Here is a 23,333-nt window from a genome sequence, read left to right as displayed (position 1 = left end):
GGGATGTGGATCTCCCCAGATTTGGAAAAGGCTCCTCCTGCTGAGGGGGCAGCAGGGTTTAGAGCATCAGCTCCTGAGACTGAGCCAGGGAAATCCCAGAGGGGCACAAGGAGAGGTTGGGGTGCAGTTGGGAACCCCCTTGCTGGAAAAAGTCAACAAAGGTTCAGCACTAATGCTTGTTCCTCTTTCCTCTAGGGAGAGCCAGGCCCTCCTGGTTTGCCAGGCCCACCAGTAAGTATTTCCTGCTTGGTACTGACTTTTCCATCCTTTCAAGAGGACACAGGACACGAGCTGGATGCACTTAGAGCCTTGCTCTCCTCTTCACCTGCCACAGAATTCCCAGGAGTGGGGATGCTCAGGGGACAAACACATTCTCCTGCTTCGTTGCAATCAGTGAAAGAGAATGAAAGTTAAATTGATGAACAAGTGAGATAAAGGTTGTCTGTATGGGGACGGGTGTCACGGCACCAAGCCACATTACAGGGTCATTTTTGGCACTTCTCTGAGTCTGCTGCAGCCCCTCAGCCTGCCAGGGTGCCCAACCCTGTACCAGAGAGAGCCCTTTGCTTTGGCCACTTGCTGCATCCCTTCCTACCCCTACTAAGAACACCTTGTGAGCACGTGGGAATGAGCCAAAGCTCTGAAATTCAGGATTTGGATGTGGATTCATAGCAGGATTCACCTCTCTTCATGGGATTCTCCCATGTTGCACGGTGCAGGATTAACACATCAACAAATGAATTTCCATCCCTTCATCCTTGCTGTGTTTCTCCTGTTATTTTGTTATAATAATTGACTGTTTCCCTCATGTAGGGGCCAAAAGGTGCACCAGGGAAGCCTGGAGCTGCAGGTGAAGCTGGGTTGCCTGGCCTGCCTGGAGTGGATGTGAGTATTTTGTCATCTCCTCTTAGGTTTTTTAAACCCTTCACCCAGGCAGGAGAGTTTTCCTGATGTGTCTCATCAGCTTCTCTGTGCCTACTGGAGAAGGAAAGGGAGTTCTGGACCTACATCTGTGTCTTGCATGTCAGGAGAAATTGAAGGAGAAGCAACTCCAGGCTGAATTAATGAATATGAGAACAATTTTGAGATGTGTTGCTGACAGGATGGCACTCTGTTGATCTTTTGGGTTTTTTTTTTTTTACAGGGTTTAACAGGAACTGATGGCCCACCTGGCCCAAATGGGCCTCCAGGAGACCGTGTGAGTACCTCATTAGATCCTAAATCCCTTTAAATGCTCATTATCACTGAGTGTAGGGATGATTTTCACATTCTGCTGTAGATTGGGGATATTCAAGTGTTGATTCTGATGTAAATCCTTGCAGAATATTTGGATCCTTGAAATGCAGCCCCAGTTGGCTTTTCATTAGGCAGGGCATGAAATCCACCTTTCTTTCACATGGCTTTGAACCTGCTTGGGTTGCCTCAGTGGTGGCTGGACTGGGGATATTTCAAGTATCCAAAAAATTTCTTGAGGCAGTCAACAGACTCAGTGGTGAAGTTTATCAAAATGAAGTTGTTTTGGCCTTTATTTGCAGTCCAAGTTGTGAGATCTGTGTTGTTTATAATTAATGCTACTGTGTATTAATTGTTTGAACTTTTGCCTTTTATTATTTCTGGAACTGTCCATATGGTTTCATTATTAGTTGCCATAGTGTTCCCCAGCCAGCCTAGCAAGAAATAAGAGTTTTTTCTGTTTTCTGTGTGTTCTATCTCTGCTGAGGGGCACCACAGGGACAGAGGAACAGCTGCCAGAGATGACACAGATGTCCTTCAGATCATCCACAGTCGTGTCCCCTCTCAGGCCTCCCTGTGACATTAAGGAATAATCATTAATGAGCCTCTCAGCACAGATTGTGATCCAGCATGGCTGTTCTCCTGCCTCCCAGAGGGCAATACAAGGCTTGTGTCCACAGCTGGCTTGCTGGCCTCTTGGACTCAGGGCTGCAGCGATGAGCTGGATTTCTGTCACCTGTTCAGTATATCCCAATAATCCACTTGTTGGCCCAAGGACTTACTGAAATCTAAAAAATCTGTGAGTTATTTCAGGGGATGAACAGTACAGCCATGTATTTGTGATAGGCTCTTCTTCTTTTGCCATGTGACAGACAAAGTCTGTGTGGCCACTGGCAAAGCTGAGTGGCAGGACCCAAAAATCCTGGTCACAGCCCCAAGCCTGTGTCCATCACCACCACCCTAAACCCCAGTCCTTTTCTGTCCCTTGTGCCCATCTTTCTGCCCAGAGATGCAGACCTGCCACATCCTGGCAATCTCAGACATTCTGTGGCAAGAGCCCAGCAGCATCTGGGAGCAGATCCCTGATTTTTAAAGGAGGGAAGCTCAGGAGCGCCCGTGGGAGGCTGTGAGCAGTTCTGTGCCCTGTCTGGGGCTGGGTGGCAGTGCCCACGTTAGCACACAGCTCCTGCCTTGCAGGGCAGTTGAGCAGAGGATTTTTGGGCACAGGAATTCCCCCCTGGCTGCCCCAGACAGGCAGAGCTGCCCTTGCTGCACGCTGGGGTTTGCTGGGCTCTCCCCTTTCTTGTAACTCAACCTGGCAGCATGGGCAGACCTGGGACCCCTCCTCATGTATGGGAGCTTTTCAAGGTCACTGGTCCATCTGGGAAATTGCTTTAATTGGTCTGATAAAAACCTGGGAAAAGGGGGGACCTCAGAAAGCTTTAGCACTCCAAATGGAGCATTGTTAGCCCAACTTGCTTTTTTTCCTCCCTGTCTTGTAGAACAGATCTCAGTCTTGCAGTACTCACTGAAATAAGCTGTTTACTTATTGCTGTGGGTTTGAATTCATGCTTAACACTCTGATTTCTTCTAAATAAGCTTAATTTTCTCAACTGGAGTGTCTGAGAGCAAAGCTGTTTAGCATAGGGAAGTGGGCTCATGGAAGCCAGTTTTCAGTAATGATTTATTGCCAAACATTTCCAAAAAGTTTTTTATCTCAAATACCTCCTGCTGCTCTCAGCATCCATTAGCTTTTCTCCTGCTTCTGCTTAAAGACTGATTAGATCAAGTCTACTTGTTTTTTCAATTTTAAAACCCCTTTATTTTTAGCTGGGTTCTGACCTCCATGTTAGATACTGGTATCCTTCATTGGAAAGTTCTCAAAGGCCATTTTGAAGTTTGTTGCTTTCCAATGAAAGCAGTAAAGAAAACATAATTATTCACTTCTATTTATGAATGTCATAATAATCAAGTGTTTTCTACACTCCATAGCTGTCTATTCACAGGGTAAATTACTACAAAATGAAAAATTATGATGATAGTGTTTTCTAATCAAAAGAGAAAGAACATTGTTACCAGGAGAATGAGTCGAATCAGACAATGTTATTAAAATTGAGATGTAAATTAGAGTCTTTCCTTTGCCTTAAGGCAGTGGCATCAGCTCATTCAGGGATTTCACAATCTCTTACCTTACCAGGAATGTTCACTGCTGCATTCTGCACCTTACACCCTCCAAGGAATCAGAATTAGGGAGTAAAGGGCCAACGTTTGGCATTTTGGGTGCTCTGCCATCTTTCTGGCCTGTTGGACAAAGCAGAAAGGGGTGATCCAGCTGCTTTCAGAATGAGGGTGCAAGTCAGGAGGTGCCAGGAATTCAATGTTTTCCTTGCAGAAGGAGATCCCAGCTGGTCCCTTACAGCCAGCAGCAGTTGTGAGGATTTTCAGCCTGCAGATAAAAGCGACTGGGGGCAGAGCAGAGTAACCTGCAGCAGGAGAAATGAATGAGCTGACATTCACAGCACAGCTGATTTTTATTGGATTACTGTCCTCTGCTCGCAGGACCGCTCTCAACAAGGCCTTGGGTGCTCTGTGTCTTTCTCCTTAAGCTTAACAAGGGAAAGCATTTCTAATCTCCTTTGGCCTGATTTATTATAAAATATGGATATTGATCTAGTGCCGATATCCAACTGTGATGGACAAAGACTCTGGAACAGTTTAAAGTTAGAAAGTGTTTGTTTATTGTGGGATAACTCCCAGATACACCCCGCAATTTACAGGTGATTACAGAGTCCTTTTATCTATACAAGTATTGATTTACAGGTGATTACAGGGTCCTTTTGTCTATACAAGTATTGATTTACAGGTGATTACAGGGTCTTTTTATCTATACAAGTATTGAACACCCAAAATACAAATGCATATTCATAACTTTGGTACATCCCATTTCCCCTATGGGAATTAGTTCAAAAGCTATTAAGCTTGTGTAGTTTGTTCCTTGAAATGGGTTGGTGGTCCCTTTCATGGGGAGGGGTCCCAAAATGAGGAAGTAAATGAAGTCTTCTTCGTTCTGACCTTTTCAATGTAAATCTGACAAATGAACCCTTGGTAGAACTCCCATTCCCCATCTTCAATTGGTTCCAGAACAGAGGAGGCCACAATTGTCTTATGTTCCTCAAAGCCATTTATCAGTTTCTATATTCTTCATTATAAACCCAGCTAAGCAAACATTGTGTGGACAAGCAATCAATTATTAGTTAACTACTAACTCTTAACTTCATCAAGGCCTACCCATTTATTTTGAATAACTCCAATAAAAGCTTATCTCTAACTAAAACCTCAGCTCCTCTAAAATCCCTAAATTCTTTAGAGTTCATGTCTCAGGCCCTCAGAGCAGGAGCAGAAGGCAGGTGTAATCCCTGGGGGCACACTGGGAGCTGAGTGTGCTGGGACATTCTCCAGCTCAGCCCAGCCTTGTTCTCCTGCTCCCAGGGGCAGACACCCTTTGATTCCAGCTCAGGACATCTCCTCAGGTGTTTGTGTGCAGCATTTTGGGGATGCTTGGGAAGGAGCTTTGGGCTGGGGAGAGGCCATGGAAGATTCTTCCTGCACCCTGGTGCCCTGGGAGCTGTCCCTGCCCATGGCAGGGGTGGAGCAAGATCAGCTTTAGGGTCCCTTCCAACCCAAACCATTCTGGGATGCTGTTTCAGAATTGTCTCCCATAATGAAGGTTACAGCCTGCTGGCCAGCTGGCAGCTTTGCAATGCAGCAAAGGGGTTAAGGAGGCCTCTCTGTGCTCTTATCTTCAGTCAAGCAGGAGCTTCACAGCTTCAAGACTGACTCAATTCCAGTCTAAGCCATGAGCTCACCAAGCTCCAGTCAAGCCTAAGAGTGGGAATGCAAATTGGGAAAAGGAGATGGGGGAATTGCCAAGGAAGCAAGTGAAGAAGCAGAAGCTGCCAAATCTTTGGCTTTGCTTGAAAGGAAAATAGATGAATTAATACAATTCACTAGAACAAATTCAAATTCTGTTAATAGTTTTAGGAAACTTAGTAATTGGATCTACAATATGAATGTATTATGAATGAGAATATTTCAAGTAGATAGAATTCAAGTTATGAACGTTTAGATATTCATGGAGGATATTTTAGATATTCATCTGAGGCCAGCTGGGACTTCCAGAGTAATTATCCATAAGTTTTTGTCCTTATATGTGTGAATTCAGCTGAGCATCTCCAGTTCTGTCCTGCTTCTGCAAGACACTGCTGGAGTTTCCAAGCAAAGATTGGTGTCAATGAGAGCAGGCCTTGGTGACTCTCCATGTGGAGGTTCCTCTTTTATCCCTGCTGATTTTTATCCTGTTTTATTTCCACAGGGTGCATTAGGACCTGCTGGACCACCTGGACCAGCTGTAAGTACCTCCCAGGGCAGCTCATGTGATGAAAGGGTTGAATATTGTGCCAAAGCCACCACCAGGAGAGGATGGGAAGCTTTGTATCCCAAACAAAAGGATCAAAGCCTGAATGAGTGAATATATTGTTTGAAATGTTTAAATATGTATGTGTGACCTGCTCTGGTAATACAGACCTGGTTTTATCCTCTGAGGTGCTCTAAAAGCAAACCAGCTTGGGATACAGGCTGACACATCAAATGCTATCACAATTATTAGACATTGTCTAATGTCTAATCAAAATTAAAAGGAAAAGAAAAAGGGGAAATAGATCAACTGGAATGTTGTCTTCCTCTCCATGTCCCACCCTCGTGCCACCACACATCTCTTTTCTCACAGATATCTCTTAGGTAACAGAGATGGAAAGGGAATACAAATTATTAGAGGCAGCAAAAGAATTCATCAAAACTCTGCTCTGATTGCAAATTGCAATCATTATAATGGGGCAAGGGAGTGATAAGAAAACTTAGAACAAAAAGAAAATTAGCAGTATTTTTCCTGTGTGCACATTTTCTGAGTGACCTTTTACTGTTTCAAATGTTGTTTTCAGGGCAAAGGACTACCAGGACCTCCAGTAAGTAATAAGAATATGTTTTTTTTAAAAAAATTAAAAATTAAGGCTCTGATTTTATTGGATACCCTGAATGTTCCAAACCCACCCCAGGCCTTGGGTCCTTCTACTGTGCCATGAGTCCTGCAGGTCATTGACCCTGTGGAGTTTTTATCCTGTCCCCAGCCTGGGGAAGCTTTCTCTGGTGTAAACTCAAGGCTCAGCAGCCTTGGAAACAGTGGGAGTTTGGTGGGCACATGGGAGCTGCCCTGTGCCTGAGGGATGCAGATTGGCAGTGAATTCCAGGGGAATTTCTGCAGTAAAAAGCAAGATGTGCCTTGGGAAGCTCTGGTGTGGTGCAGGATGGAGCTCCCTGGGGGGAATGGGCGAATGGGGCAGCCCAGCTGATGCCTTCAGTCTGAGCTCTCATGTTTTCCTGACTCTGTACTGCATTAGTGTGGAACTCTGAACTTCATAGGAAGGGTTAGCAAGTTCTCCTCACAGTGTAGTCTGACAAAACAATCGTGTTCCAGCCCCAGAACCAAGGACACACTGCAGCTCCAGCCCCAAAAAGTGCAAACAGCAGGGAATTGAAGGGAGCAAGCTGGGAGGGTGGGACTGCATCACCTGGAGCTGGAATTGGACATTTAACCCCAATATGGAAATGGACCAAAACTTATAAAAGTCTGAGAGCTTGTGACTCAGGGTCCATCTTGGGTGTAGCCATGGCTGGGCTCTTGTACTGCCCAAGGTGCATCCTTTGAAGGCCTTTTAATAAATCCCAATTTTGTTGCCTTAGCTCTGTCCAGCCTCTGTTCCAGGCAGCCTCTCAAGGCATCACAGCTGCTGGGTACCCCTGGCTTTGGGGCTCCAGGTCAGCACAGATATTGAAGCTCTTCTCTCTGTCCAACAGGGGCCTCCAGGACCCAGTGGGCTCCCAGGGGGACATGGATTTCGGGGCCCTTCTGTGAGTTTCTCCTTCCATTTAATCCTCATTTGCTGAATGTGCCACAACCACAGAAGAATGAGTTTAATTTTTGTCTCTTACCTCTCTCTGAAGTGATATTTTGGTAGCCACCCCTCACATCCCCTTGCATTTACTTTGAAAGGGAATTCTTACTATTTTCCTCTCCTTTTAGGGACCTTTTGGTCTGCCAGGATTCCCAGGGCCTCCTGGACCACCTGGGCCTCCTGTAAGTTGAGACTTGCAAATAAATGTGAGAGAATTCCTGGGGGGAGTCTGGAATTTTCTTCTTGCTGCACTTTTTATTTGTTGCCACTGCCACGATCATTCAGCAAGCACCATGTCCTGAGGAGAGGACTTTTCCCCTGCTGCCCTTGGGCGTTTTGCTGATGATCCCCTGTTTGTTATTGGTGCTCTGTGTGAGGAGGCACCCAATGAACCCCACCTTTATGGCACACAGGGCGTGGGGTGGGCTTGCTGCTCTCTCAAGGAAGGTTTTTGTGCTTGCTTGGATCAGGATCTGTGCTTGCAGGGCCAGCAAGAGGGGACTTGCAGTCAAATCCCTGTGTGACCGTGGTCACAGGGGTTTCAGGTTGAGGCAAAAGATGAGGATCTGACTCCATGTTTCAGAAGGCTTGATTTATTATTTTATGATAAATATTACATTAAAACTATACTAAAAGAATAGAAGAAAGGATTTCATCAGAAGGCTAGCTAAGAATAGAAAAGGAAAGAATGATAACAAAGGTTTGTGGCTCGAACTCTCTGTCTGAGCCAGCTGGGCTGTGATTGGCCATTAATTAGAAACAACCACATGAGACCAATCCCAGATCCACCTGTTGCATTGCACAGCAGCAGATAACCATTGTTTGCATTTTGTTCCTGAGGCCTCTCAGCTTCTCAGGAGGAAAAATCTTGAGGAAAGGTTTTTTCATAAAAATGTCTGCAACAGTCCCTGCTTTGGGTTTGCTGTGGCCTCTCTGCAGTGTTGAACAGCGGGGCTGGGGGGTCTTTCCCAAGGCCAGGAGGAAGCCAGGCTCATCTGCTCCCCTCCAATTGCTGCCTTCATCACCTAAAGCCCAAGAGTCTTCCCTGGCCTCTCCAGGGATGGTTTCACCCCTGCTGTGTCTGCTTTTGGGGACTGGTGCAGCTCAGAATACTCCAGGTTCAGGGCAGCACTTTGGGCTCTGGCTCTGGGTGTGCCTCGTGCTGATCCAGCTGAGCTGGGTCTGTAAAAGTTGTCCTAGAAATTGTGCTTCCTCCTGGTGTTTGCCTTGTGTTTAAAAGCCACCCTTCCCTGAATTGCAGGGTCTTCCAGGTGCCCTTCCTGATGGCGGTGGGGACCTTCAGGTAGGTTTTTCTTTATTTAACATGGAAATATGCTTTGCTTTAATCCCTGATGTGACTTTTGGCTGGCACAGCTGGAGGAGTGTCAGACCATTTAACATGCACTGCTCAGACCTGCAGGTGTGGGTTTAAAGCACCTTATCAGAGTGGGGTATGTGTTTTCTGGACTGAAATGTGAAATGTTCATTCAAGGAGGCAGATGTGCACTGGAACAGATTTCCCATTGAAGCTGTGGATCCCTGGCAGTGTCCCAGGCCAGGCTGGACAGGGCTTGGAGCCCCCTGGGACACAGTGGGAGGTGTCCCTGCCATGGCAGAGGTGGAATGGGATGAGCTTTAAGGTCCCTCCCAACCCAAACCACTCTTTGATTTTGTCCTCGATTTTTGGTTCCCAAAATGCACATTTTGCATGCACTCTTCATGTGCTAAACAAATCCAGCATTTGGTAACAACATGACAACAGCTTTTCATGCTTCCAGTCCTGCTCTGCACAGGAAAGGCAGAGTGTGCAGCCCTGCTTGTTTCCAGGGATGGTGGCCCAGGGTTCCATGGACACATTTAGGCTTTGTTTAAGCTTCCTTCCCCAGCAGAAAGCCCTGATCCCCTTCTCTTGGGGGAACCAAAGGAGTGTTGGGTCCAGGAATGATGGAAGTGACATTTGCAGATTTCACAGCTGTTGTTGTGACAGCTTCTCTGGTTTCCTAATTGGCATGTCCCAAAAAAAGCTCCGAGTCAGTTTAGACTGCCTGATGGCACATCACATGGCAGTTAATAGGAAATGCTGCTATTTCTGCATGTTTAATTTAAGTTACCCTGTGGAATATACTAGAAAATTAAATTTTTGCTACAGAGGTGCTGCCTGAAGTTGTATTAAAAGGAAAAACAAAAAAAAAAAAACAACCAACAAAACAAATTGAGAGCTATTTGTAACATTTCAAGACTATGACCTTTTCCTCATTAAATTTCCAGTCAAGCTGGAGTTCCCACCAGGGGCTCTCCCACCCCTGGACATCTGCAGATATCAGCTTATAGGTTTTGGTTTTTTATTGGTGCCCTTCAATTAACTCTGATGCCTGTCCTTGTTTCTTTTAAGGAGTTGGCTAAAAGAAATCAATAGGGGTCAGTTAATGCAGAGGATTTAATGTGGTCCAAATGATTTAAAGAAACTGATCCAGCCTCACTGGGTTCTTCAGCATTTTGGCTGTGGACACTGTCAGCCTTCAGAAAGGCTCCCAGCCCATGTCCAGAGTGGAGTAGGCCATTCATAAATCATTGTTTTGTGGGGTACCAGGACCTCTGGGACCCTGTTCCATAGGGAAATGTTGGTCAGTCCATGATGCTGTGATTCCATTAGATTTAGTGAATTTAGAGCCCAAATCCACAATGACTTTTTCACCTCCTGGATGGAGCCAGCCTCCCTGGGTGTGCTGTGTGCCCCTTAAACCAAATTGTTTCTGTTCCCTGCAGTGCCCAGCTCTGTGCCCACCAGGTCCCCCAGGTCCCCCAGGAATGCCAGGCTTCAAGGTAAGGAATCATCACCTGCAATTCCAGATTTGTCTCCCAAAATAAACGCCACTATTAAATTGTATGTACAGCTCCTACATGTAGGCTCCACAGCTCCTAAAGTGGCCATGCATTTGCATTTATTCCTACAAATGAAATTGAACCCTTGGCATAGATTAAAAACCCCTGCAAGGCCACTGGGGCAGAGCTGATGGACAGGAACAAACAGGGGCAGCAATTCAGGGCTGCCTCAAGAACCAGGTGCTGAGAGCTGGAAAAACCTCACCAGCTCTTAAACTGTAAAATGTAACTTACATAATTAATATAATATAATTTAATTGTTGTTTTTATAGCCAGTGTAGCAGCAGGCAGATTTATGTTTAAATATTTTAAAGAGAATTATTTTGTTGGCCTCTGGTATGCAAATTTTCAGCACTCAGGAGTGAAACATCTCCTCCTCTGTCCCCTCTATGTCCTTGCAGTTATGGACTCCAGCAGTGAGACAAAGTAAAAAGTGATTCAAGTTCTTTTAGCAGGATTTAGAAGTTGGCAGTGAGTGGGAGAACTCCTGGGAAATGCTCTCAATTCCTCCTGAAGTGACCTTTCCCACTTTCCCTGTCTGCTTGGGCTCTGCACTGAGTCATAAATATCATTACAAATACAAAATGTTTAGGGATAACTGCTCAAAATTCATAGCTCATGCAATGGAAAGCCCAGTGAAACTCTCCAATCATGATGCAAGTGGTGCACAGGACCTTTGTTGTGGTGAGGGATAGCATCTGCCATGGCTGGAATGAGCCTGGGTCTCTCCACAGCCACAGGAACAGAGCCAAGACACAAAGTGAGTCAGAGCTTATGTGAAAGCTCTCAGTGGGATGTGGATTTCTTTGAAAGCTTGGTGATGCAGACGTTACAGATGATGTAAAAAGGGAGGTTAAAAATGCAGGATGGGGTTCTCAGGAGTGACTCATCCCCATTTTCTGGGGTGATGGGAGCTGAGTTCTGGTCCCTGATGTGTGTTGGAGAGTTGCATCCAGACCATGAGCTTAGTGCAAGTCACTCTGGAAAACCAAATCTGGGCATTTTCAGGAGCTGCATTAATTGTGGCACTGGTACCTGCCAGCCTCCCCCAGGAGGGATCTCCATTCACAGCACACCTACAGACTGCTCTCCCTGAGAGTCATTTGGGAGGTGGGGTTTAGGCTTCACAGCTGTCTCACCAAATCTCATTTTGAAACAAGACTCTACTGGGATGTGAATAATCCTAACTCTTATTTCTAGGGACACACTGGTCACAAAGGGGAGCCTGGTGAAGTAGGAAAACAAGGAGAAAAGGTACATTTAAACTTAAAAGTAACAGGGGAGGATTTTTCTCTTTAATAACAACTTGAAAAAAGAAATAATGGATTTTTTTTTTAAGGAGGCAGGGAGGAAGGAGGCTGTTTCTGAACAAGGAGCAGTCACTTTGGCTGAAGTGCTTTGGGTTCCACTGCTCTCCCTGTAGGACCATGTGCTGACTCCCCAGGAAAATTCATCTTTCCAAGATCATCATGTTAGGATCAGTTTGAGTTAACAGCTATTCTTTGCCATGCAGGGATGTCAGCTCAGGAAAAGCCCTTCTTTAATCACTTGGATAAATTCCTGACTGATAATCACTTGGATAAATTCCTGCTCTAATCACTTGGATGAGTTCCTGTCTGACCTGAATGCTCTTGCACATAGAAATTGTCCATAATGTAGAAAAAAATTCTGAAGAGAAATCTGGGATGGAGGGAGAGAGGGAGGGAGCTCAAGGAGGAATAAGATGGGGCTGTCCCTGGCTGTGTTTGCAGGCTCCTGCTGTCCCTCCTTCTGTCTGATTGATTTTTCTGTCCCAGGGTAACCCTGGCCCTCCCGGCCCTCCAGGGATTCCCGGCGGTGTTGGCCTGCAGGTAACCCCACTCCTCTTCTCTTCTCTTCTCTTCTCTTCTCTTCTCTTCTCTTCTCTTCTCTTCTCTTCTCTTCTCTTCTCTTCTCTTCTCTTCTCTTCTCTTCTCTTCTCTTCTCTTCTCTTCTCTTCTCTTCTCTTCTCTTCTCTTCTCTTCTCTTCTCTTCTCTTCTCTTCTCTTCTCTTCTCTTCTCTTCTCTTCTCTTCTCTTCTCTTCTCTTCTCTTCTCTTCTCTTCTCTTCTCTTCCCTTCCCTTCCCTTCCCTTCCCTTCCCTCCCCTCCCCTCCCCTCCCCTCCCCTCCCCTCCCCTCCCCTCCCCTCCCCTCCCCTCCCCTCCCCTCCCCTCCCCTCTCCTCTCCTCTCCTCTCCTCTCCTCTCCTCTCCCATGGCCATGTCCTGTGGAGTCACCTTGGTTACACAAACAGTGACTGAGTTTGAACTGATTTGTTTCCTTAATTAGGGCCCAAGAGGACTGAGAGGCCTCCCTGGTCCAATGGGTCCAGCTGGCGACAGAGTAAGAAAAAAACTTGTGATTTTTTTTTCTTTTCCTCTCCACCACCAGTTTCTCTTTTGAGAGGTGCCAGTGGCACTTGTCCTTACTGAATCCCACTGGGAAACTCCTAAAGGTATAAAGTGTGGTGTGTTCCCTGCAGCCCCTCCATCAGAACAGCCTCCCCAAGTCAGGAATTCACACACCCAAGGGACTGGCAGGGTCAGCCCCAGCCAGACTGAGTCATTCCAACCAAAGGGCAGCACTGACAGTGCTATAGAATCTTGGAAAAAAAAAACCAAACCAACAACAACAACAAAAAAAAAACAGCCCCCCAAAAAAAAGAGAAACATTTCATGAACATTTCACTTTCTGTCTGTCTCTTCATAAGAAAAAGCCAGACAAAGGTTTTCAGGACACAAAAAGGCTCCTCAGTGAGAACAGGGTCAATCTCCAGCTCATTGAGGTTTTGGATTCTTGTCACAGTCCCTTGACCAGCAGCCCAGAGGCTGAATGGTTTTGAATTGGATGAAGTCATGCATTTATTTAGGAGTGAGAGTGTTATCAAGATAGCAAGGCCATGAATGCTGTCAGTGTGTCAGAGGTACAAAGGTGGGGAGATCCAGACTAAAACCCTTTGGTCAGGGTGGGATTTTTTGCAGTCTGTCCTGCAAAGCAGCAGGAGAATCAGGGTTGTCTTTCCAGGGCTTTTGTGTTTTCTCAGGTTGTGGTACAAGGTGGGGATTCTGTTACTTCACCCTCTGCCAAGCCCAGGCTCACAATGATGTCTGTCTGTCTGTCTGTCTGTCTGTCCTCTGCAGGGTGACATTGGATTCAGGGGCCCACCTGGAATCCCAGGACCTCCAGGCAGAGCTGTATGTATCCCAGGCTCTCTGTGGCCCTGCCTTCCACAGCCTGTTTGTTTATTCCTCCTGCCAGTGAGCAGAGGCTGTGCTGGCCACCTCCAGCAGATTATTCCCTTTTCCCTTTCCCTCCACTCAGAGCAATGTTATTTTACCTGACCTAGACCTCACGATGTCTCTCCCTTTGCCATGCCCCACACCAGAATAAGTTCACCACATTTCCATTGCTCTCTGTCCTTCACTGCCCTTCCTTGAGCACCAGCAGCTGTGGGCAAGCCTTGGAGAAGGGAATATCCATTACTTTTGGAGGAAGAATCAGCCCTTTTGTGAGCTTACATCCCTTGAGCCTGCTCTGTTCCCAGGTGCCCACAGCTCTCAAGGATTTTTGCTCCAAGCAGGAATAACTGTGTGTTGAAGATGAAATCCCCATCCTTCTGCAGCACCACCCTCTGGGGACTCCTCCCTAGTCTTGCAATTATAGAAGAAATTCATCCAAACTAAAACAAAATGAGGTGCTTTCTCAGCAAACCTTTCATTACACCCAGCAGGACCTAGACAGTAAATATTAAAGCTTTTCTCCCACTCTGTTTCTGCTTAAAGAAATTGCTTCATTAAATGAAGGGGAAGATGGTCCCTGCCCTGAGGGATTGCTGGCAAGGTCCCTGCTGCAGAAGGGGTGTCAGGAACTGGGAAAAGGTCCCTGCTGCAGAAGGTGTGTCAGGAACTGGGGAGTCACTGAGAAAGTGCAGCCCAGCTCTCGGGGGACTGTGTGTGCTCACACCTCTGCTGACACCAGCAAACAGCACAAAACCCAAAGCAAACAGCACAAAAACCAAAGCAAACAGCACAAAACCCTCCTCATTTCACTCCCAAAGCAGCAATCTCTGCCATTGTGTGATGAAGATGCTTAATGGCTTTTCCTCCTCTGTCACAGGGAGACCAAGGGAGCAAAGGACCTCAGGGATTCCGGGGGCCCAAGGGTGACACCGTAAGTGCAGCCAAACTCCCTTTGCTCCAAACTCCCTTTGCTCCAAACTCCCTTTGCTCAGGCCAGGACTGTTCCACAGGTTTAGTATGGCTTGTGCTCCCTTCATTTGCTTGAAAGGGATGGAAGCATCATCTCAAAAATGAGATGTTTAACTCTAAGGTGTCCAAGTGCTGCTACAGCCTGGAGCACATCTTACATTTCCATCCCTTGAAATGATCAAGGATCTTCCCAGGTGTTGCATCCACAACTGGGTTGGTTTCCTGCTGTGTCCCAAAACAGCCTCCAAACTTTTGTGGACAGAGAGGACCCAGCTGAAATGGAATGAAATGTCCCTACAGAATTTGAGTGTTGTCTTCATTGACTGTTTTTCACGTTAATTCATTCAGGATTTATTGCTGTTTTCTAGGGTAAACCTGGACCAAAAGGAAACCCAGGGGCTCGTGGGCTCATAGGAGAACCTGTAAGTCAGTTAAGCAGGAGGCAGGTCCTGCTGTTTGTCTTGCTTGCAGATGAGGAGATCAAACAGAACAGGCAAAAATCTGCTTCTTGCCCTCTTTGCTGTCAGACTCCTGCTCTGCGCTCTCTGTGCAAGCCCAGCTGGGCTAAGCCACAGTTGTACTGCTGCTAATGAAAACCCCCCAGCACAACTGGAGCTGGACTCGTTGCCAAAAGCTTCTTTGATGTGAATTTTGCAAACCACAGAGCCTCCTCTGACCTAAAGCTGTGCTGTCCATGGTTGCAGGGGATGCCTGGCAAGGACGGGCGGGACGGAGCTCCCGGACTCGATGGTGAGAAGGTTTGTAAAGTCCTGCTTCACACTGCAGGGAGGCTTCCTCAGACTGGGCCTGCAGGGCTGCAGTGCTCCTCAGGAAGCTTGGCTGGAAAGCTTCTCCTTCTAAAGAGTTTTCTGATATTGTCACTAGTGAGGGGAGTGAAATTCTCCTGTTAGCTAATCCCGAGGGAATTCCCTAGAGAAGGGAGGTGCACAAACGATGAAAGCTCAGCTGTGCCCCTGGGTTCAGTGGTTCCTGCTGGCTGGCTCCAGGGCCTCAGAGATGCCTTGACAGAGCTGATTTCAATGGCCTGGGGACAAGGTGCTGTCAGGTGCTGGTTGCCTGGCTCCTGAGCAGAGCTCCTGCAGGAATGTTGGACATGAGCTGCAGGGAGCAGGGAAACTCTGGGAGCTCCTGTGGACACATCAGCTCTTGCTCCTGTGCATACAGGGAGGGAGAAAAGTCCAAATTCCTGTGTGGGAATGTGTCCCCTGCCTGTGTCAGGCCATTCCCTGTGCTGGAGGATCCCTCCTAACCTGTCCCTATCCACAGGGTGACGCAGCTCCCGTGGGTGCTCCTGGAGAGAAGGGGCCAAATGGACTTCCCGTGAGTATGGAGCAGGACCTGCCACTCTGGGGGCTCAGTGTGCCTGCAGGGATCCTCCTGGGGACAGGGCAGGGTCCTTCTGTGGGCTGTTTCACAAGGAGCTCTAGTTGAGCCAAGAGGAAATGTGTCACTGACATCTTTTATGAAAAATCCTTTCTTTAGGATTTTTCCCCCTGAGAAGCTGAGAGGCCTCAGGAACAAAATGTAACCAATGGTTATCTGCTGCTGTGGAATGCAACAGGTGGATCTGTGATTGGCCCATGTGGTTGTTTCTAATTAATGGCCAATCACAGCCCAGCTGGCTCGGACTCTCTGTCTAAGTCACAAGCTTTTGTTATCATTCTTTCTTTTTCTATTCTTAGCCAGCTTTCTGATGAAATCCTTTTTTCTATTCTTTTAGTATAGTTTTAATATAATATATATCATAAAATAATAAATCAAACCTCTTGAAACATGGAGTCAGATCCTCATCTCTTCCCTCATCCTCAGACCCCTGTGAATGTGGTCAGGGAAGGAATGTGCCATACAGGACTGGAGAACACCTGGAGTAGCAGCTCACAGTAATTCCCTGCCTGTTGGCTTCTCTGACTCTTTGAAATCTAAACTTGAGAGGGGTTTTCTCTTTCACATCCCACTGATGTGCATCCCTTATGGAGGGAGGTAAGGTCTGGGGTGTAATATCCTGAGTTCTGTCCCTGCCTCACTCCTTGCTTATTGGCAAAAGGTTTCATCTCTCCAGACTTCCAACTATTTAAAAGAGATCAAGTATTCCTTTCTTCCTGCATTTGCAGAATATTTTGAACTCCTCTGGAGAGAGGTTTCTGCAGTGCAAAACGTTGCTGCTGCTGGTCCATTTGTACATCCCTGCTCTTTGCTCTCATGCCAAGGATTAGTGTTCATGGAGCTGCAGAGGCAGCAAGAGAGACATTGAAATCATAATTTTCACAGTGAAAGCTGCAGAAGTCTAAACCTTCCATTGCTTCAAGCAAAGGCCGCTCCTTGTCTGTCAAATCAGACCAGAATAACAAATTTAATAACTTCACTTCTTCTGACATTGCTTTAATATGATTTTTTTCAGGGTCTGCCTGGAAGAGCAGGTATTAAAGGCTCAAAGGGTGAACCAGTAAGTGAATCTCTCTAATGATGGGGTCTGGTGGGGAAACTGGTCACAGCAAGACTTTTTATCCTTGGGGGACTGGGAGGACTTACCCCAAAGTGATGGTTTCTGTATTTCTGATGGGGCTGAAGAGCTGGAATTAGGTAAAATAACTGGGCTGGCACCTGGCTCAGTAAAGACACAGCAGATCCACAGGAGAGTCATCAGTGGTTTGGTAAAACCTCATCCTTTTGTCAGAGTCCCAGGAGGAGGTTTGGTCTTTGGGAATCAAAAGGCTGAGCACCAGCAGGAGCAGAATGAGCTCATCTTGCCTTCTGCAGATTTTCCCTCACCTCAGGAAAAAACCTTCCATGGAGCTTTAGATTGACACCTACCTGTGAGATAAAAGAAAGCCTCAGGCACACCAAAGCAGTCCAGCACAAAGCTGCTCTCAGAGGTGTCTTTTCTTCCCCTGTCCCTCTCCTTTATGAATTTTTCCCTCTGCATCATTATTGCTGCTGATCCTCAGGGAGGAGAGCAAGCTGCAGGAAGGTGGGGCAGGAATCTCCTCCTGCTGTGAAAGGGGTGCAGGAGGGGATGGGATGGGATGGGATGGGATGGGATGGGATGGGATGGGATGGGATGGGATGGGATGGGATGGGATGGGATGGGATGTCCTTGCATGCTGTGCGACATGGGGACACTGCCTGGGGCTGGCAGGGCCCCTGGTGCTGCGAGTTTTGCCTTAAATCTGTAAAAGTTCAAAGCTGTTTTTATTCCCTGATCCAGGTTTTAACTCCCTCTCCCGTTGTTGCTTCGGGCAGGACAGAAATGACTCCCTGAAGTGCTGCCCTCACTGAGTGTTTGCTTTGTGCTCTGCAGGGCAGCCCTGGAGAGATGGGAGAGGCAGGTCCCTCTGGAGAGCCTGGCATCCCTGTAAGTGCCCACATTCCCACTGACCATGGCCCTGCTGGAGAGTTTTAAACCAAACTGGGGAGCTGGAGCTCATGTGCTGCTTCCTTGCATGAATAAATCTCCCAGTGATGCAGCACCTGCAGTGCCAGGGGACTGAGCACTCCAGGCATTCCACAGTGCTGTGGAGCTCCCAGGGAGCACTGAGCTGGCTGGGCAGGGTGCTGGGCACTGGTACTGGGCAAAACCCCCAGCAGTGGGCTGGCAGGTGGGGCAGGAGTCGGGCACTGAGCAGCCTGGGATGCAGGAATGTGTCCCAGAGGGCTGGGAAGGGTGGATTTGTGCCTCCTGAGTGTCACAGCTGACTTTGGTGTCCCTGCCAGGGCGATGTTGGCGTCCCTGGTGAGAGAGGTCTGCCAGGACCCAGAGGAGCAACTGTAAGTACAGAGCTGGCTGTGAACCAGAGAGGTGCCAAAACAGGGCTGGGATGGGGGGTCACTCTCAGGACAAAGCCACTTTCTCTCTCAGTGGAGTCTCTGGGGAGCTTTGGCAGCAGAGAAATTCCTGCCCCAGGCTGGGCCAGGTCCTGCTCTCACTGGCAGCTCCGTGCAAATGCCAAGGGATCCCTCCCATTTCCCTTGGCAGAGCAAGCTGCAGCTGCCAGGAGGTTTGTGGAGCTGCAGAGAGGCTGCACAGTCAGCAAGGCCCTCCTTGCACAGGAACAGGAAGGTGCTGCCCGTGCTGGAGTGAGGCATTAGTGAAGCTTTCACAAAGGACTTTGCCACCAGCACATGGCACCTGAAATCCTCCCCAGTCCTGCATCCCCTTCCTTGCAGCAGTGCAGAGGGATTCCCTGCAAAACCTGAAGCCACAGATAGAACAAAACTGGGAATAACTGCATGGAGTCCCTGCTCAGTAGCAGAGATGATAACAAATAATATCAGGAGGGTAAAACCCCGATTTTGATCCCACTACTGAAAATGCTTGGGTACTTTTTCATCTTGTCACTCCCCAGCCATTGCTGCTATTGGGGTTGGATCTGATCTTCTAGTGGTTTTGTTGGTTTTTTTCCTTTTCTTTTTTTTTCCCATCTTAATCTCATTTTGAAATCCAGGAGCCTACAGCAAGTCTAATATGATTTCTGGTACGTGCCACTTGGAAGAAAATTGAACTGCATGATTTATTGTTTGTGAGCAGCTTCTGCTTTCACTTCCAAGGAGAGGGAAATCAGCTTTAGAAATAAACTGTATTAATAATGTTTGCTTTTATGTCTGCAATTTTTCAGCAGAGTGGCTGGCCTCACAAAAGGTACCACATTATTGCAGCCAAAAAGCAAAAGCAGTTGAGCTGATTGTGTTGGTGCAGAGTTTTGACAGGGGTGCTGTTGCAGCTGAACCCATGGTTATGTCTAACCAGGGCTTCTCAGTTCTGATTTGTATTATTAGAATCATAATTTATTTGTTAAGAGTGGGCTGCTCCAAGAGAGGTGCAGGATTTTTCCAGTGTTGAGGCTGTTTGGCCCAAAATAATTAGGGTTTTTTTAGCTCTGAGTACCAAGGGTTTCTCAGAACCTGTCAGGTCCCTCCAGCTCCCATCAGCAGCTCAGCAGAGTCATTTTTGATGCAATTTAACTCAACTTCCCTAAAGCTTTGTATTTATAACTTTTAAAGTTCCTTACTGAATTACAAGCAGAAAGCAAAGTGGAAAGCAGTAACCACAAAAATACCTGAGCAGTTGTTCAGCTTTTTGAGGCTGATGCTGCTTTATGTCAGTGGCCAGTCTGGGGTTTATTTGTGTCCCTGAATGCTCCACCCAGCAGGGATGGCAGAAAGGAGCCAAAGCTGCAGCCCTGCCTCGTGACAGAAGCTTGCTGAAGGCATCTATTTCAAGAAGACAGTTTACAAAATGAGACTTAAATGCCTAAATTACTTTTTTTTTTTTTTCATCCAAGATCTTTATTGGATATGTGATTTTTTTCTCAGGAGAAAGCAATAGAGACTCCTAATGGCAATGTTCATGTTCTGTCTGGTGAGCTTTTAAAAGCCCTGGCAGCATAAAGTGCTGCCTTTTTGTGCATTGCTGGAACCAAGGATGCCCAAGCAAATGGATGCAATTGCCATTTTTCATTTCCAAGGGCCTGCAGCTCGTGTTTTGCAGCAGTTCCTTGCAATCAATTAAAAGCATGACCCTGGGACAGCAGATCCCTCTAATGGACATTGTCTGTGCTCTGTCATGCTGCCACTCCTTGCTGTCCCTGATCTCTACTCCTGGTGAGCACGGTATGTTTTTGGGCACTGATTATCCAAATAAGCCTTTCTGTTAACAACAGTGCAGTTAACAAAGCTCAGCAAACTCCAAACCAACTTTGCAGGGGTTCAGCAGCACAGAAGTGCCCACTCTGCCAGGTCAGTGACACAGCTGCCTCACCTGGCCCCAAATGTTCTCCCTACCTATGCAAACCCAGGGCACCACAGGGAATGTTTCTGTGTCTGCTCTGGGGTGCCCTGACCCTCAGGGCAGCACTGACTTTGACCCTCATTCATGGAGAAAGTTTTCCAGACTTCAAGATAGACTGGAACCCACAAAAGTGTGAAATAGGTTCTAGAAAGTAGTGCAGGTGTATCACTTAGTGAGAAATTGAGGTTTTGGGGTTTTTGGTGTGTTGTGGATGGAAGCAAGATGGAGGGCACAGGGTGTCATCCTGGGCTTCTTCTTCATGCTTCTTCTTCCTCCTTCTCCATGGGTTTGTTTGTCATTTTGTAATTGGGCAGGAAAGTCTGCATTGTGGGCTCTGTGGGATAAGTTATTGGGTTAAAAGGGAAAATAATCCAGGTGTCAGCTCTTAATTGGATAGTTTAGTCTGAAAAATCCTTGTACCAAGAGATTGTTGGCCATTTTGTGCCTTTAATGAAAAGCTGCCCAACTCACAGTAGTGAGACTGTTTTACTGATAAGAAATAATAAACACCTGAGTCTGAACACGAACTGCTGTCTCAAGTGCCTTCAATCCAGACCCAGAAAAACCCACAGCTGGTACCCCCACACTTACCAAAGCTGATCTCTCTCTTTGCAGGGACCTCTTGGCCTCCAAGGCCCCATAGGAGCCCGTGGTGTCCGAGGCTTCCAGGTCAGTGTCACAGAGGGGTCCTCATGGTGTTTTGGCAGGGCAGTGCTCTCTCAGACACTTGGGTGATGGCAATGAGGGAAGGAAAGAAATCTCTTTCCATTTGCCAGAACCAGTGTGACACCTTCATTGCCACGGGCGGTAGAAAGAGCAAAAGGCCAGATAAGCTGCCTGCAGGAGAAATTTATATTTAGTGTTTGTTGGCAGAGGGAGGGGTTGGGTTTTGAGCCTTTTCCCTGGGAGCAGCTGTGGCTGCCCCATCCCTGGAGGGGTCCAAGGCCAGCCTGGTCTGTGGAAGGTGTCCCAGCCTGTGGCAGGTGGTGGAACAAGCTGAATTTTAAGGTTTTTATGACTTTTTGAGCTTGATCTTTGTAAAGACACCTCAGTTTCTCCTTGATCTGCTCCACTCTCTGCCTGTTTTTCTTCAGTGAATTCCTCCTCCTTTTTTGCTGCACTGGGGTCTCCAACATTTCTTCCTCCCTCCTCCAAGGGTGTGGGGCCTCCACTCCCCACTGGCACTGGCTGAGGGGAGCATCACTTGGTGGCCTCACAGATATTAAAGGTTTATTAATTTTAAGAGGTTTATAATGAAAGACCCAGGCCAAAGGTTGGAGCACCTCAGCACGAGCCTGACCTGGGGCCAGGGGAGAAGCTGGAATGAGCTCTACCAACCAACACAAGTGGTGCCCAGGTCCTGGGGGAAAAGGGAGAGAGACATCCAAAAATAACCTTTCTGACCATGCTATGGAGCCTGGTGAACTCCAGGGGTTCTGGCACTGTGAGCTGCAGCTTGGTTTTGTTGTTTCCCAACAGGGGCCCAAAGGTGCCAGTGGTGAGCCTGGCCTGCCTGGCCCGACCGGGATCCGTGGAGAGACAGGAGACAGGGTAAGGACAGCACTCCTGGGAGCCCTTCCTGCTTGGGGTGGGGATTTACAGGGCAATGGCACCAAAACCTGGTGTAGCTGATGGGTGTTGGGTGTCCCTGAGGCTGTCCCTGAGGAGCAGGACTCGTGCGTGCTGTCCCCTCTGTTCCTGGTTTCTGTCCCGCTCCAGAAACTCACACTATTTTCAGAAAGGGTGGATTGTTTAAAAGCAACTTCCAGGCCCTATCCTGGCCAAAATACAGAATGTTTTGGATTTTCACCCGTTCCTTACACTGGTTCCACCAAAGCCTTGCTCCCCAGGAGCACAAGAGAGCTGATTCATGAATTTTTGTTACTCAGATGCTTGATTAGACTCTCTGTTTTTTTTTTTTTTAATTACAATTTTATCAGTGACTTTTCTTTCTGAACAGCAAAACACCTGGGGCATCCCACCTCACAATAAATGTGACTTTTTATTTAAATGAGCTCATTCTCATTTGAAAGAAGCCATCAGGGCAAAGTGAACAGCATTTTGGGAGCTTGCAGAACAGGAGCCATGTGTTCACCAGCTCCCTCCTCCCCAGCTTTAAGGTGAAAGTTTTTTTTTTAAAAAAAGCTTTAAGTTGCTTTCTGTGTAAGCAACTGCTGCAGCACCACAGGGGTTCCACAATGGCCCTTCTGTGCTGGCTCCAGGCAGGTTTAAAAAAGCCTTTTGGAGTGACTGTGGGCTGGAAGTGTGAAACAGGAGCGTTATTGTGGAGCTCTGGGGCTCCTGGCTGCATTCAGGGCTTTGCTTTGGTGAAAAATGTACATTCAGAGGGGAAGAGGCCCCTGCATGAAGCACCCAGGGAGCTGCTCCAAGCCAAGGGAGGGGAAAATGTTGTGCTTAAAGCAGTAAAAGTTAATCTAGGTTTTATTTCTGCCTCTGAAGTTCAGTGCAGTTACTCTGAGATGTGATTGTTGGTTGCTCAGAACGAGAGGAAATGGCCTCAAGCTGCACCAGAGGAGGTTTAGATTGGATATTGGGATTTTTTTCCCCAGAAAGGGTTGCAAAGCATTGGGACAGGCTGCCCATGGAACAGCCCCATCCCTGGAGGTGTTCAAACAAGGGGTGGATGAGGTCCTTGGTGGTTCAGTGGTGACCATGCTGGTGGTGCTGGGCTCACCCTAAACCCTCAGGCTGTGTTTCTGTAGCCTGAACCAGCAGCCTGTGCTGCTGGGGACACACAGAGCACCCAGAGACCTGCCCTGGGTCAGGATAAAGAGCAGAGCTGCACACACAGCACCCCTGCAATCACCCTGTCCCAGCTGCAGCCAACTCATCAAACTCTCCTGACATCAACTGAGATTTTCTGTGGAAAAAGAGAAATCCCCTCATGCCTGAGCTAGCTGAGGACTGACAGGTTTTTCACAGCCCTTGGACTGGCTGGTCAGGCATGTAAACCAGCATTTCAGTCATTGTGCTTGCTGGCATGGAAAATACCAGTGGTGTGGTGCATCTGACTGTAAGATGTAAAACAGTGTTGAGATAAAATACATCAACCATCCTGCTGAGGTGGGACATGGGGAGGGGAAGGGCTTGGCTGTTGCTGCTGACTGAGGCAGCAATAGATAAATATTTTTCCTAAGGGTTTTTATTATGATCAAAT

The 23,333-nt window shown here is 47.4% G+C and overlaps 1 protein-coding gene across 2 annotated transcripts in view; it reads left to right on the top strand.

Moving 5' to 3' along the window:
• COL9A3 (collagen type IX alpha 3 chain) overlaps nt 1-23,333 on the top strand; it is a 36,482-nt gene that overhangs the window by 5,641 nt on the left and 7,508 nt on the right. Inside the window, exons 3-24 of one of the 2 annotated variants that reach the window (XM_077187366.1) lie at nt 196-231; nt 814-885; nt 1,145-1,198; nt 5,606-5,641; nt 6,231-6,254; nt 7,144-7,197; nt 7,370-7,423; nt 8,503-8,544; nt 10,008-10,064; nt 11,325-11,378; nt 11,921-11,974; nt 12,431-12,484; nt 13,282-13,335; nt 14,258-14,311; nt 14,718-14,771; nt 15,054-15,107; nt 15,637-15,690; nt 16,769-16,813; nt 17,669-17,722; nt 18,082-18,135; nt 20,771-20,824; nt 21,635-21,706. In XM_077187366.1, coding sequence (XP_077043481.1) covers nt 196-231; nt 814-885; nt 1,145-1,198; nt 5,606-5,641; nt 6,231-6,254; nt 7,144-7,197; nt 7,370-7,423; nt 8,503-8,544; nt 10,008-10,064; nt 11,325-11,378; nt 11,921-11,974; nt 12,431-12,484; nt 13,282-13,335; nt 14,258-14,311; nt 14,718-14,771; nt 15,054-15,107; nt 15,637-15,690; nt 16,769-16,813; nt 17,669-17,722; nt 18,082-18,135; nt 20,771-20,824; nt 21,635-21,706 — 1,140 coding nt within the window. The remainder of the gene's footprint in view (nt 1-195; nt 232-813; nt 886-1,144; nt 1,199-5,605; nt 5,642-6,230; nt 6,255-7,143; nt 7,198-7,369; nt 7,424-8,502; nt 8,545-10,007; nt 10,065-11,324; nt 11,379-11,920; nt 11,975-12,430; nt 12,485-13,281; nt 13,336-14,257; nt 14,312-14,717; nt 14,772-15,053; nt 15,108-15,636; nt 15,691-16,768; nt 16,814-17,668; nt 17,723-18,081; nt 18,136-20,770; nt 20,825-21,634; nt 21,707-23,333) is intronic. The other variant, XM_077187367.1, reaches the window with a different exon arrangement.

The sequence above is a fragment of the Agelaius phoeniceus genome, chromosome 17 (assembly GCF_051311805.1).
Source record: "Agelaius phoeniceus isolate bAgePho1 chromosome 17, bAgePho1.hap1, whole genome shotgun sequence".
In the NCBI taxonomy this organism is placed as follows: Eukaryota; Metazoa; Chordata; class Aves; order Passeriformes; family Icteridae; genus Agelaius; species Agelaius phoeniceus.
This window is presented reverse-complemented; position numbering and strand designations above follow the sequence as displayed.